The sequence below is a fragment of the Olea europaea genome, chromosome 17, assembly GCF_002742605.1.
Source record: "Olea europaea var. sylvestris chromosome 17, O_europaea_v1, whole genome shotgun sequence".
Classification (NCBI taxonomy): domain Eukaryota; kingdom Viridiplantae; phylum Streptophyta; class Magnoliopsida; order Lamiales; family Oleaceae; genus Olea; species Olea europaea.
Window position 1 is genome coordinate 9,455,596 of NC_036253.1, and position 16,175 is coordinate 9,471,770.

General features: G+C 31.1%; 1 protein-coding gene and 1 non-coding gene across 3 annotated transcripts; one reads left to right on the plus strand and one right to left on the minus strand.

Annotated features, from left to right (window-relative positions):
• Nucleotides 1-7,679: 7,679 nt before the first annotated feature.
• LOC111366237 lies at nt 7,680-10,961 on the plus strand. 2 transcript variants are annotated; one of them, XM_022986951.1, is made up of 6 exons: nt 7,684-8,163; nt 8,623-8,713; nt 9,321-9,493; nt 9,901-9,961; nt 10,054-10,108; nt 10,692-10,961. In XM_022986951.1, the coding sequence occupies exons 1-5, from the start codon at nt 8,047-8,049 to the stop codon at nt 10,068-10,070; spliced, it is 459 nt and encodes a 152-aa protein (XP_022842719.1). In that variant the 5' UTR covers nt 7,684-8,046; the 3' UTR covers nt 10,071-10,108; nt 10,692-10,961. The 2 variants fall into 2 exon arrangements, with proteins under 2 accessions (XP_022842718.1, XP_022842719.1); XM_022986950.1 differs by lacking the exon at nt 9,901-9,961 and having other exon boundaries at nt 7,680-8,163.
• Nucleotides 10,962-12,294: 1,333 nt separating this feature from the next.
• Nucleotides 12,295-12,366, minus strand: TRNAD-GUC. Its single transcript has one exon. It is a non-coding gene; the product is annotated as a tRNA-Asp (tRNA).
• Between the last annotated feature and the right edge of the window lie 3,809 nt (nt 12,367-16,175).

Below are 16,175 nucleotides of genomic sequence, written 5' to 3' on the forward strand. Positions count from 1 at the left end.
ACGGTAACATCATCGTCCAAACTTACAAGACACCCAGAATCTGAGCGAATGGAGTACCTTATGGTCGCCCAGAGCGATGATCCCGTTCTTGCCCAAACCTTCGAATCGCCCAGAATCTTAACAAGCATAAAACATTATGATTATTCAGAATAGCAGTTATTGAGTGATCTTATCACATTCCACGATTCAAGGAGCCCAGTTGAAGGCGGTTGAACGACAAAGAGTAATGACAACAGTTAGAGACGGCAGTTCCACGACAAGTTAGCTACCATAAAAAAAGTGGGTAGTTATACAGCAATCAAGTAATTTCCAAGCAGTTTGTCACGAAAAAATCATCAAGGGAATATAAAAGGAAGAGGAGACATAGAGAAAAAGAAACGGACCAAACACTCTCAAACAGAGAATATGTAATTTCGACTTCTTAGTTTAAACTTAAACACTTCTTTTAGTACTCGTGTGCTTGCGCCCCTTGGAGGCATTCTGTTTATTTCTAATTGTAAATCATCGCCAATAAAACATCCATTTTTGGGACTTTGTCTCAAGAGGTCTGTTCCTTACACAATCGTCTGATCCCTTTTTAATTATTAGCGACTACCCACGCGAAACAATTGTATAAATATGTAAATAAAAATAAGTATATATAGAAAAATAGTTTTTAAATAATGATTGTCGAATTGGCTAAGTTTGAAAATATACGACAGCAGATTAGGGTAAAGCCTATCCATTCATGTCCATTTATATTCGAGGTCTTGCCCCCCTTTAGGCAGTTCAAATTTTGTTCTGCTAAGGTAGCAACGCAGCATAATCTAAAAAGTAAAAGCTGAAATCATTAGAGTGTACATATTCCTTGTATAATCAAGCGTCTATTTGAACCCTATTTTTCAATTAATAATGCATTTTAAAATAGTAGATTAATGAAAAATGTGTGATTAGAAAATAAAAAATTTTTTGAGTTTGCATTTAATAATATTATATTGAAAAATGTGTAGTTGAAAAGTTTATTTTGAAACTAATGGGGATGAAACCAGAGCCAAGTCTTAAATAACCTTAATATACAAGTCTAGGTCCTGAACATATGTAATATCCAAATAGAAAACAAATTTCTAGCACAACCAGCCATCAACTAACTTCAAGATTTTGGTTCATGTGTCCCATTAAGGGGATTATTTAATTCAAAAGGAGGCAAATTTCATGTTTTTTTTGGCGGGTCCACACTGATTTTTTTTTTAATTTCTCTTATAGTGTCTTGAAGAGCTTATAAAGAACTCCGCAGCGCATTTTGAATAGCATAATATGGACGACCACAGAGGTCATACAACGTTCCTAAATATGGTTACGTAACTATGAGTTGCTAAATATTTTCTAAACTTTTAGATTTGCAGCTTCGGGTGCCTTTTTTGTGGTCTATCTTGAGGCTAGTCTCTTAGTCAAATATTTATAAATTGGATACTATTTCGAAGGTCTTCTAGTGCACTTCGTAATTAGCTTAGAATCATAAAATTTTAACGAATGCCCAAGTCGAACAAAGCCTCAAAGATGGCTGCTTGTTGGGTTGAAAAGAGGCATAAACTTTAATTTTCTAACTTTTTGGTCTCAACCCAGCTTTTCCACTTCCATTCAATCAAGCCCCGTATAAGCAAATTCCATGAAGCTTTGTCAACTCTACTCTCCGAGGCGCAAGAAGATTCCATGAAGTTTTAAGGTATATATTATTTTTAATTGGATTGAAAATTTTATTTAAAGGTACATAATACAATTAAAATCTAATTTATGATTCAAAATCGTGGTATAAAGTATATGCTATTCTGTTACAATAGTTCAATAAAAAATGGAATAAATCATAAAACAAACCTTTTTTTTTTTTGGCTCAAAAATTGAAATCTTATTAGAGGCCGATAACAAAAAAATTGAATTGAAAAACTAAAAAGTCCATTTGTTTGGTTGAATGATTTGAAACCGGACTTGTTGTCGTCCAATTCATTTTGCAGCGAGTCTAATTGATCCTCGTGTAAGAATTAATTCTACATGAGTCGTGAAAAATTACATATCACGTCGAACTTCTGCATTGATTGACCCAATCCATGTGAAACCTCTATTTTAACCCGCGAGAAAACCAATAAGGGCATGTTCGATAGGTTCTATGTTCCATGGAAATTCCATTTTCCACTCAAGTGGTAAGTTTGATGGGCAAAATTTTTCATAGAATTTGTTTTCCACCTAACTCCCCACATGACCCCTTTTTCCAAGTTTTTAATGAATCAATTTTCCTTAGGTTTTGGTGGGAATTGATTTTTCAGTTTTTTTTTTTTTTTTTTTTTTTTTTTTTTTTTTTTTTTTTTAATAAATTTTTTTTTTCCTAAATAATGGCCATAATATTCGTCACTGCAACTTCTCTATGTTAATGGGATTTTTAATCCTAGCTAATCGGAATTGTAATAAATTCTATCTCTTTAATTGACAATTTTCATAAAAAAAATAAAAATAAATATCAAACAAATACCAAAAGATGAAAATTTTCAATATTTTTCAACCGAAAAATTATACCAATCAAATATATTTAATTGAAAATTCCAAGAAAAACAAATTTTGGGCACTTCAATTCTTTGAAATTCGTTTTCTTTCCACCTAAATTTCATTCCTGCAATCAAACGAATCTTAAATGTAGAGGAAGATTCAAATCACATCCATAGGATGGTTCCACGCCGGGTGCGACATGGGGGGCTGTTCATCTACCCCCTATTCTAGAAGGGAGAATTCATTATATTTTAAGAAAGAGATCTATCTAGATAAAAATGACCCATCAAGTATCAACTATAATATAAAGATCATAATCTGCTTCGAAAATGCCTAAAACAATTCTATTACAAATATACGTTAAACCAAAAGGAACATCCATAAATGGGTTTGTTTAAGTCAACTCCAATACTCGTTTTGCTTTTGTCTATAATCAGTTATGCATATCAAGAAAGCAGCAGCAGCACCGAAGCCAGGACAGTGCCAACCCCCTTCCTATCTCCTCAGCAAGGTAAGAACAATTTTGTATTGATCCAAACAATTTGACACCTCCACTTAGTTGTGTCTATTTTTTTGGCCTTCTCTTTAATTCATTTGTGGGTCTTGTTCATTTTACAGTAATCAAGTTAATTCTTAAAATTTGTTCTTTTTTTTTTTTTTTATTATTATTATTGGAGTAATCAAGCTAATTCTTAAATTTGTAGTGAAACACTCGAAGGCTTTTTCAACTTTTGGGCTGGTCTGCCGGTGTTGCGACGGTGGAGGAAGCTCCATTGGTGGTGGAGAATGTACAAATTCATGGATCGGGTCTTGCTCCAATCTCCAGTGTCTTCCATGGAAATTACACTAACAAAATTGTTGAGTAAAATCTCTTTTGTACAGAATAGTCTACGATCACTTTGATTACAAATTTTGTAACAAGTGTCTGAAGCAATATTATTGAATAACAACAAAACGACAAATTAATTTTATATTGTTACTATAACATAAGCCCTTGTTTGAATCCCATTCGACGGCCTATTTGATTTCATCCTCGACTTATCTCGTGTCTTTATATGAAGATCAACATTTTCTCGAAATTACAAATCGACTCCACCGGCATAGACATAATTAAAAAAAGAAGAAAGCATATTTTATTAAGAAATTCGTTCTTCCCACGTCTCTCTAACACAGTCCATGTGACTTATTATTATAGAATACAATATCACAGTAATATTGGACCAACAAAATGTGATGTGTCTTTCCCACATTATTAATTAGAAGTACCTAGACTTCATAAGGAACATGTAACTTTTTGTGATAGGTAGATAGAGAGTATAGAAAACCCACCATGGTCCAACAAGATAAAACGATAAGGTCTGTCTCTTCATTCTCTTGACCCATCTAATCATCTCATCCAAGATACTATGTACACAGAGGGTTCTTCGAAAAGTTTACAAATTAAGTGAGACTTTTATCTTATCCAACTTTTCATAAAGTTGGATAAGATAATAACAACTTGAGGGTATTAAGCCTCTTTTTGTCATCTTGCTAGAGCGTACTATGTACCTAATCGGATGAAATTTCAAATAAAGCATGTTCAATGTATATTTTTTGATAATAGATTTTGTGAAAAACGAATTTTTTATTGAGAATGTGATTGAAAACGAATTTTAAATAGTTTGTACCAAATAAAGATTATGATAATTTTTATTATGTTGCACCTCTACCACTTACTTTCTTGGCATGAGTGAGAAACTTTAAGCTTGATCTCTTTATGTTTCAATCAACTTGTTAAACATTGGCCAATTTGAACTCGAATCAGTTGTTTCATTGAAGATGCATTGCTTTAAATTTAGGCATTGAAACATAAAGCAAAACTTAATTTCATAAAGTTAAAAATATACTAGTTGACTATCTAATAAAAATTCAAATTATTTATGAAAAATGAAAAATTTAACTCACTATCAATGAGATTCTATCAAGGTTAATGGGATTGTTGAATTCTTGCCTTCAAATAATGGAATAAAAATGATTTATATTAAAGCTATATGATTCATTATTATAGATCAATCTAGAACCCGATAGATCATTCCTTTCGACTTTTTCATAAAGGATATACGTGAAGTTGCACATTATCTCTTTTCTACAATATCTTCAAGGAGAAAAAAAAAATGTTGCGAAATTCATATCGTCCATTATTTCATATTTCATAACAGATCGAACCAAAACATAAATGTGATTCACTAAACATAGATCTAATTTTTCAATTTCCCTTCAAACACTAATAGCAAACAAATCTACATGTTATTAATTAAAGATTTTACTACTTTTACATCAAAATGGTACATAAATAATTACCTAAAATAACATGAACGAAAAAAATTAAATAAAGATATTGATTTTATTTTAAATTGATAAATGATAGAACGTCGTACACCCAGAGAGGACCAAAGTTAGAAGTGGGGGGTTTTATAGAAAGCGATGTCACCAAGTAAAGGAGGAGAGGAATCGTTATTATCCACTAGGTACTCGTGGTAGTAAAATGTTGGAAGTTGAAATCCTGGTCCCACACATACAACAGATTCTTCCACGTGGCACATAATTATTTCCGACGGCTACGACTCTCCGAGGAAATAACGCCAAGTAACTGAAACTGAACAACAGCACAAAAACGACCGGTAAAATTGTTGTAATTGGTCCCTATTCTATTGTTCCAAACGTAATTGTAATACAAAGATTTCAGAAAATTTACAACTTTAACCATTTATGATCTAAGTATTCAGAAATACACACAACTCATAAGTACTTAAATTTTTTATCAAATATAATAAGACTTCGAGTTTCATCCTATGTATCAACCTTCTTAACAATAATAGTTCAAACTTTTCATATTTATTTAAAGTGAGATTTTGCACTTAATTTTTCCTTCGAGTAGACAAATTTTAAAATCCTAAAGCTCACTAAAATTTTATACAAAATAAATTGCACGTTCGATTTTAAAGGGCTCTATAATATTAAAATTTAGAATTTAATCTTAAAAAATCAACTTTATTAAAAAAAATAGTTTAAACTCTTACATGTCATTTAATATATTTCATCTTTATCAACAAAACAAGACATCGATAGTTGATTACTTTGAATGCCAATTTGAATCTGAATTTGGAGGAGGAAAAAAAAGGGGACTTTCGCCATGATTGCTATTTGTTAACTTAATTAAATTTACTCAGTTAGTCACCAAGCTCTTAAAAATATTAAAAAACACCTTACTAGTAAATAATTAAAAAAATAATAACAAAAGATTAAAAATGAATGCTTCGTGTGCATCTTATATCCATCTTTCTCAATTTTCATCATCATCCCCGTTAATTTCATTTTGTGTACAGTGAATCCCTAGAAAAGGACGTCGATGAAACATTTCTCATTTCGTATTTTTTAAGTACTGAACCTAAATTAGGGAGCAAAGCTGGCTTTGTAAAATTTTACGTGCGAGAATAAAATGATTATTTAATAGAGATTTATGTGATTTTGCAATTGAGAACGGATTGTTTAACTTATATTGCAAGATTGAGGAAGAAAGTGCTTTCTTTTTAAAAGTTAGGATGAATTTGTTGAAGTATTAATCTGTTTGGGATGAACGGTGCAATTGTACATATAGTAAGTAGAAATGGGAGTTAAATGTTTTGTTTAGTGATTAGTCACTAAACTTTTACCTTCATCACGCTATACTCATTGAATTTTAAAATGCTTTTCAATGGTCGTTAAACTATAAAATGTTGTACTCCATCACTCATTTATTATGTTTCATTAGTCACTAAACTTATCCATTCGTTGCCTTTTACTCTTTGAATTTAAAAAAATGTTTCAGAGTGGTCACTGAATTTTCATAATGTTTACGAATAAAGATAATTTTAAATGAGATTCGCCAAAATTAAGAAAACAAAATAAAAATCAACTAGATAATGAAACCCTCAATCTACTAAGAGAATATTGACATTGGTCAAGAAGATATAATTTTTCGAGTCTTAATTAACTATGTTGAGGGAGGAAGAAGAATGTTTGCTTCAATTTTACTTAAATATTAATTTAGATAATAATTTTAAATAAAACAGAGAAAATATTTCTTTATTTCGATTGAGATCATAGACCCAAATTAAGAAAATAAAATATTATACTTCAAATAGACAATGAAATTTTAGATTTAGAGTCAGTAAAATTAGTCAAAACTAACAATATATAATTTTTAGAATCATCACACGGTATTTTAAGAGGAAAGAAATGTATCGTCTTGGTGTATGGTATTTTTATATTGGACAATTAGCACGCAACATTCCTACCTTTCACTATTATTGTGAAAAACGTCCATACCTTCTATTTTTTTACATTTTGACTCTTAATTAAATCTTTGATTGCGCAAAAACGTTATTTTTCATCTAATTTCTCAATAAAAAAACTGTAGAATAACGAATATACTCTCATTTAAATTTTTTTAAAAATAAAAATTAAAAAAATATTGCAATCATACTTTCAAATTAAAAAATTGAAAGTAGGTGTAGGGGCGTTGATTGGTTCTCAAGTTTTTGGTTTTGGGGATTGGGGTTGGGTGGGTGCAGGGGTGGAGGAGGAGAGGTGAGAGAGAAACTCTATTTTTTTTTTTAATTTCTAATTTTATTAATAATTTATTTAGGACTTTACACTGTTTTGATAAATTGAGAGTATGATTGTAATTAATTATTTTTATTTTATTTTTTTATTTTTATTTATTTATTTTATATATGAGGGTGTATTAATCTTTTCATATTTTTTTTATTGAGAAATTGGATGAATATGATTTTTTGCACAATCAAAAGTGTAATTAAAGTTAAAATGTAAAAAATGAAAGATAGTAACATTTTCTATCAGTGAACGATATAGACGTTATATACTAATTACCCTTTCATATTATAAATTTTTCAAATTTTAAAAGTTAAATTCAGTGAGTAAAGTTCATTGATAATCCGGAAATACTTTAAAATTTAGTGAGTAAAGTGTGACAAAGCTCATAAACTTAAGAAATATAATGAGTCAATGATAAAATATAACGTGTTAAAGTTCAATGACCAATTATAAGCATTTCAAAGTTGAGTGACTAAAGCGTGATGGATGGAGGTACAATTTTAAGTGACTAATGAAACAATTAACTGGTAGAAACTAGAAAGGGAGAGTATCAAGAAGAACAGGATAGGAGATATTGAGAAAGACATTGGGGAAGGGGTTGAATTGAGAACAGCCATTCAAAAGCCAGGATTTCGTTTATTTTACTGCTGTTTATTGTCATTCATACATTATATGCATAAAGTATATTATATATACATCGTGATCATTCACGTGTCTATGTTTTCTTTTTCTCATCCTTTTCCCGTTTGATTTCGCCTTTTTTTTTTTTTTTTGTCTCTGGGTAAAGATTCTTGGTGGTTACCGTTTATCTAAAGGTGGTCGTTTAATATATAAGGGACCCTCTGTTTGATTCAACTCTCATTTATTCAAGAGTAAGAGAAAATCTAAAGGGAGAAAATGGAGGGAGGGAAACAATCAGGTTCTTCTTTCACTTCTGATCTTTTTGGTTCAAAGGATTCTTCTGCATCATCGTCTTCTCGGATTTTCGACTCAATTTTCGCACCTTCTACTCAGGTATATTATTTATATTGAATGGGTTTTTTGTTAGATTTTTAGATAATGGGGTTTTCTACATTGTACAATTTTTATCGAATTCCTATTTTTGTTTTCAAATAAAAAAATAAAAACTGAAGTTTGTTGGAGATTTTGAGATTTGACAATCAACTTTCCAACGCTGATGTATGTACTGAATTAAATCTGTATGTGAGAATTTTAGTAAGTGTTTAGGTAATCTTCTTCTGTCCCAAGAAATGATGATTAACATCAATATCGACACGTCTAGTGGTTTTTTTTAAAACTATTTCTCAGGTTTCCTGACGTGCGTTGGCTCTGTTTTAGGAAGAAGGATTCTAGTTATGCTGTCATCTTGTGTGCAAATTCAATCTTTTTAGTGAAAAATTAACATATTTCCTCCTAGGTTCATTTACAAAATACTTAATTTCGTCTAATTCTTATTAAGTCAATCTGTTTTAGGTCCCGGGACAAGCATCTTTACATCCTCTTGGATCTGAGAAGAAGCAGGACTCTGGAAATACAGTATGGAGTGCCAATACTGGGGTTATAGGTTGGTAATATATGTACTTATTATGTGTAAAAAAAAAAAAAAAAAGGACCAACATGTAAATGAGGCAATTCAAATGAGATTTAGGGTGCTTAAACTCGAATTCGTATAACAAACAGGTTTTGAACTTGCTCAACTTTGACTCTTTTTTAGTCAAATTCAGGTTGGGTTTGATCTAGATGAATTGGATTAGATCGAGCTCAAAAATTTCATGAGATTATTATCTTAAAAATTAACTTATTTCATTCTTAATAAAGGTTGAAAACTCTTCACTTCAACTCCTTACAAAATTACTTCTTACAACGCTAATTGCTTAGGTTTGGTAACATTCATTACATGATGATATATTATGTACGTTTGGTGATGTTGTGATGAACATTCTGCATGCAACGTTCACAGCCTTCACTTTTTTTTTTTTCTTTTTTTTTTTTTTTTTTTTTTNCAGGATCTCTTTAATAAGGTTTCTATAATTGCAGAAATATTTCTTGATTGGGAATAATTACGAAATTTTGGTAACACTTACCCTTGATGGTGCACGTATGTGTGTTTTAACCCTTCCTCTTTAAGGTATAATTTTTCGATTTGTACTAACTTCAGGTTCTTTTTGCAGGCAATAACACTAGAAGTGTTGAAGGTCAGAGAAAGAGCATACTGAGCAAAGACCCGAGTTGGGGTTATCAGGAAGAAAAAGTTCAACCATTTCATTATAGCTCGTCGATATACTACGGTGGTCAAGATGTCTATTCTAGTCCCCAGAATACTCAGAGTCCAGGACTAACTACTGTGAGTGCTCTTTACGCCAATGTAAATATTCACTATATTACGAGAAAGCTCAAGTAATTTCTTCACATTTATTACGTGGTTATCTGACGTGGATGTCTTTTTTGTGTAAATGGCAATTCAAGAGGAAATTCATTTTGTTACTCTTAGTGATTATGAGTCTCACTAGTAAATAATAAAAATCAGGAATTTTGCCTTTTACAAGCCTCTTTGGCAGGATAGTTTTTATCGAGATTTCCATTAGTAAAATCAAATACTAAAACTCTCTTGCCATGAACAAAAAGGAAAAAAAGAGAAGGAAATAAACTGCTCCTATTTTTTTGTCCTTTTTTATTTTAAGACTTGATAAATTTATGGGGAAGGTTAACCAAATTAAACTATGTGTTAACATATTTTTGATTTATTATCAGTTTGGTAAAGATGGGGAAGAAGATGACTCAGGCAGTGCTTCTAGAGGGAACTGGTGGCAGGGTGCGTATCTTTGATTTCGGATTGGTGCATGGTTCAATTATGGTAGCTAGACTTCTCTTATTTTGACACATTCATTTTTCATTTTTTGGCAGGATCTCTTTATTATTAGAGTTTGTCACCATGGCATGGGAATTTACCTTATCTTAGGTACTTACCATTCAATATTTCAATTTCTTCTTGAAATCCAAACACACACGTCTAGACTTTTTTGTTCTATATGTGCAGTAATAAAATTCCGGTCTGCAATTTATTACAGCTTTTTATACTTTTCTGATGATTGGTAAAAGCGACCTGGGGTGATTTTCAATTACCATCTTGAAAATAAATAAGAGTTTTGCTGTACGTACAGAAAAACTTTCACAGAATTGTTACAGAATTCCATTCGACGCATTATCATTGGTTCTTGTCCAAAAAAAAAAAAAAAAAAAAAAGGGAAATCTACGAGGTCACCATACCCTATATGCAAAGAATAATTCAACAAATAAATGAAGACACTGTTTGCTTCTATAACCTATCAACTTGTGGTTAATGCATCTTGACTGTTGACATGTCGTAGTGACATTACAAAATTTTCTCCAGATGACAAAACAATAAACAATTAAATGAAAAAGGATTTGAATAAGTAAGAAAAAGTTGCAGATGGGATGTTATGTTGAGATGTTGGTAGAGATCTTATTACTGTTATCTTTGTAGATGATGTGATTAATTGACCTTCGATGTTCATTTGCAGGAAAGTATAAAAGAAGGGAAGAAGGGACGGACTTGTTCTAGCTTCTTTTAAATGGAAGATAGATTATAGTTAATTTAGCTAAAGACGGCTACTTTTTGCTACTCCGTGATTCCACTCTTTCTCTACAAGGCTACGAGACTGTGTCGAGTTGTATATAATTTTAGCTACTAAATCTTTTTTTTTTTTTTCGATGTCATACTGTAAAGAATAATGAACTTGGTGCTTTTAGCCCTTCGGCTGAATGGATATGACCTTTGGTATTTTCATATTTGTGTCATCTTCTGATGTCTTCAAGAGGATTATTGGATTGCTAGTTGAATGGATTGTGCCTTGGCAACGATAACTGTCAGACGACTAGTCTTCCTATTACTAACTGTTACATTATTTTTATTGTGTGTCCCATGGAACATATTTGAGTTGTCCCTTTCTTTGAACTTTGAAATATACAGAATGGGACGTCTCATTGATAAGCACAGTTCAAAGGTGGACAATACTTGTTATTGATAAGGTTGTAAAGAAAAAGGCGACAAAATTGGTTGATATGTTAGTGTCAATCTGATGTTTCTGGTGCATGACTTTTCTTTTTGAAGCCATGGCTGATCTGAGTTAGAACTAGACGGGAGTATGATCCATTGAACATATGTGTTTGTGTGGTCTTGAAGAATTTTGCTCATCCAGCTAATTACCAGTATTATTTGTAGGACTCTTCGAATTTAATTAGTACTTGTTTGGGATAGCTTAAAAAGTTTATGATGATATTTTCCCCTTGAATTTAAGAATTTCAATTACGTATGCTATATTGTTCTTAATGTTTTCACAACTTGAATTTAGAAAACAGGTTCTTCCTTTTATAGCTCAATCTTTTTATTAATAAGTTGGTTCTATATAGTATTGTAGCATATAAATGTCATGAGTTTCGTAAAAAATTGTGGACATAGCTCTTTCAACTAAAAAATTGGTTGCGACTTGCAGGACTATAAATTGTGTGCTCGTGAGAGAGGGAGAGGATACCGTCTCTTTTTTATCCGTTTAAATTTTTTTAGATGATAATATAATTCAACGATTGCTTTGGATAAACACAAACGTACAAGAATGTTTACATTGCATCATCATGGTTTGATTCAACTCGAAACTTTAACAATTGGTCTTTAGTTTGTAATCGTTGATACATATTTTGATATTTTTTGCTTAGGATGCTCGAAGTAGTTGTACTCGTCTTATCATCAATATATAATCCCATAAAAAAATAAAATAAAATAAAATAAAATACAAGAACGGTATCCTATACTGACTAAGTGTGAGTCAACATCCCCACTTCTGTAATTTCAGAAGTTAACAATTTTGATTAATTAGAAGTTAAAGATGGAAAACCCAAAATCAATAATCCCAGAGAAGGAAGCAATGTATCATTCATTAGATTAAAGATAGAAAACTCAAAATCAATAATCCCAGAAAAGGTAACAAGGTAATATTCATTAACTTTTTTAATCGGGAAAGCTTCTCACATGATTTCCTCTGATTTAGGACATATTCAAAAGAAACACGTAGAAAATATCATGTGCGCAAAGATAAATATAAAGACAAATGTGAAAAAAATATTCAACGCCGTTGCCGGGGATCGAACCCGGGTCACCCGGGTGACAGGCGGGAATACTCACCACTATACTACAACGACTTGTTGGCCTTATTGTACAGAAACATCTTTCTAATATAATTAGTGAAGAGATTATTGTTTATTTAAAAAGCTAAAACGTCGACTATTTCTCTAAGGAAAGCGTTCTTCCTACATATAGATTTAACAAATAATCGTGACCTTTAACTTAAGCAAATCTAACGGTCAGTATGTATTTCACTAGGATAATGGGAGAGTTAGTTATAATCACTTGAGATCCATGAGATACTAACTGTTGAATTTGCTTAAATTAAAGATCCCATGCTTTAATATGTCAATTTTCATTAACTTTATATTTATAACTTGTTTGGAGAAAAGTATAATAGCATGTTTGGCTAAGCTTTAGATTTACTTCCTAAAAACTACACAAATTTTGAATTTATTTTTGACAAAAGTAAAAGCTAAAAAGCAGAGTTTGCATTTTTATCACCGATCCAAATTTTTTGCATTTTTAACCGACCCAAAAGTAAAAGCTAAAAAGCAGAGCTTGCTAATTTGTTGCTACCTGTTTGGCCCTATTTTTCACAACTCATTTTTTCCCAAATTCATATCTAATCTCAATCTTAATAAAAAAATTTGTACGTGAATGTATACATTCTCCAAAAATATTATTTTTTTACAAAATCTCTACCAAACAGGAAGGATAATAAATTTCATTGCTAGGAAAGAAAAATGGTTAAGTTATTTATTGTATTACTAAATTAGGTTGAGTAGTACTTACTAAGCTCCCGTTTGGCCTCATTTTTTCAAATTTTAATGTTTGGAATAATGTTTTTTTGAAGAATGTAAGGTTGAAAATGAGTGGGTACAAATTCACAATTGCACGTGCTATATCATAGTCGATGTGAGTGGTTGCAACAAAGAGACGAGACGGTAAAATGGATGAAGCCCCGTGTGCTTCATTTTTCATGGTTATTACATGACAAATTATTTCAAGAATTCATGTGCTGGCATGAGCCAGAGTCGATAGTGGCAAGTGCAACCACCACTTTTTCTACTACTCCGGATGATGTCCTATCAACTTTTGAAATTTGAAGACAAGAGTCAAAGTTAACAATTCAGATATGCAATGATTCAATACCTAAACCCTTTTCTTTAAAGCAGAAGTGTAAATGTGAGACGACTGTCATACTTTTATATTTATGAAGAAAGAATCATACTTCGACTGGGAAAGACCAAAGAATATTAGTTTGATCAAAATAGAAAAATTGAAATATAATTTGCTTATGACTCGATTGAGTAGAATTCATAAAGAGATTTTTCTTGAATAACGAATCTCTAACTCTTCTATCATCAAGTAGCGCACACAAACCAGTATGACGCGCCATCTCTTGTTTTCACGAAATTCTTTAGTACTACATAAGCTATATCGTATTTATGCCCTTTTCTGGCCTCATTTTTTCAAATTAAAATGGACGAAATAGCATTTTTTTTTTTGAAGAATGAATGGTTAAAAAGAATGAATTTTTTTTATTTATATGTAATATTATTTTATAGAAGAGTGTGTAATTAAAAATAGGAGAAAGAGAAATAAAATTTAATTTAATAGGAGCCATACAGGGACTATAATTTTTTTGGTTAATTGTTTAAAAGATGCAGATCTAAATGTGTAGATAATAAACTGTTATATACTGTGTATAAATATTCGAACCGCTTTTTATTCACACATTTCAAAAAATTCATATGATACTCACTTACCTACCATTAATTTCGATTTATTCATAATTTATTTATTTATTTATAAATACTTCCAAAACAATAAATAGGTATTGGATGTAGAAAATTTTGGATCCAACAAAATGTGTAGATCAAATGTATATTTGATCAACTTAAATTATAATTTAAATTTAGCCAAGCATCTCCTTAATCTACTTTTCACTGAGCTCTCGTTTAGTGGAGATTAAAATTTAATATTTAGAAAATTTTAATAAAAGTTGATAACTTATATAGTTGAAAAGTTGTGAATCCCATTAAATATATGAGTAAAATTAATTGTTAACTTTAATTTAATTTTTTAACGTCTACATAACAGAAGTCAAATTCATTTGTTCTTGTCCACACACATAATTTGTACTTTTCACCTCAATTAAATGAGAAATAAAAGGACCCACCAACACGTGGATGCCACCCTCAGCCCACCAGTCACGGCTATGATTTATGAAGTAATGAATGAATCTTGAATCTTAAATGATTATATTGTCACGATAGTTATGGGGATCTATTAACTACAATCACTCCCTTGATTTTTTATTAACTGTTAGTTATGGTCCTTAAAAGACAGACCAGTTTTAGGTGTAGCGATCTTTTTCAGTTGCATAAATACAGTATATGTTTAGCTGTATAATTCAAGTTGTTTAAATATAAATTTTATTTATACACGGAAATTTACAAAAATGTCAACTTGTCAATTGAAATGTGTCTAATTTTGATAACTATTATAAAAATGGTCAAGTTTGACACCAAAATGTCCGTCGCCTTAATGAAAGAATAGCAAAAAAAATATAAAGAAAAAATTACATAATTTCGTTTTGAAAAGAATAATAGAATGAATTTGCAAGTTAATTCGACTCTCCACAAATTTCAATAGAAGGTAACGTTTTCGAAATCTTGTTTATGTTGATAAATTGTTGTTATACACTTGATTAAATGGAATGGAATGATCATCAAAATAAGTTGTAAGATTATTGGAGTATCTTATCAAAATTCACATTGATTTAGGTGTATTACTGACAATTTGTATTACATCATTTCTTAAATAACTTCGATATCAACGAATACAGTGTAATCATGTGTTGACCATATCATTGATGGTGAGAATGAATTCTTTGTAATTATGTATTGACCATACCATACAAGCGGTAAGGTGTAATCTTGATATATCGTTCTTTGAAGCATCTAGACATCGAGAATGATATTTTTAATATTAGTTTGGACATTTTTCAAATGTAGAGAATGACAATAAGAAAAGGGCAAAGTTAGAGAACACTGTGTTTAGCATTTTACATATAATGTGTGAATAGCATGTTCGTTTTGGGTATTCGTATGTAACCTCATTGTAGTTGTGTTGATGGCATGTATGTATGAGGGATGTAATGAGGTTTGTTGTCTCGCATGATGGTACCTTCGTCAAAGCGAATAACGATTGGAAGTGATATGAGAACCGAACAACGTCAATTGTTATTTGAAGCGACATTCAATATGAAGAGTTTGTTAATAAATTGTTTGGGAATCTAAATGTTGATAGAATGCAATTTCAAATTCAATTGAAAATCAAAGTTCTAAACACAAATATCCCCTGTCGATGTAGCCGACGATGGGGATCTGCAATGGTGCATTTCTATTCACACAAAAATAGTCTTTTGCATAGTTGCGGATCAATTGAAGGTTGAAGAGCATGAGGTAAATATAGGAGTTGACCATTTATCATCGGTAGAAAATGCGTTGTCTGGGAATGAGGAATTGGGCGTGGACAATTCGAGTTGGACCCTTTATTACCCTAGTGTCTCATTTGCTGGCATGCTTGCTCGTGCAAGCATTTTCTCTTCGTTTCCAATTTTGTCTTGATCTGTTGTCATTCTTTGATATGTTTGTCTCGTTCCAATTCATCAAAGCAAAGGTATCGGGTTTTCACCCCCCTCTTTCTCACCGACATTCCATCTACTCTTAGGATTATTCTTAAAACCCAAAAACAAAACAAAATTAGCATGGAACACAACCTGAAAGTCTGAAACAACTACCAATTGTACAATAATTAAAAAGCGTATATTTACAACAATTTTGTTAACTGTACCTTGTAGTTAGCATTAAATTTG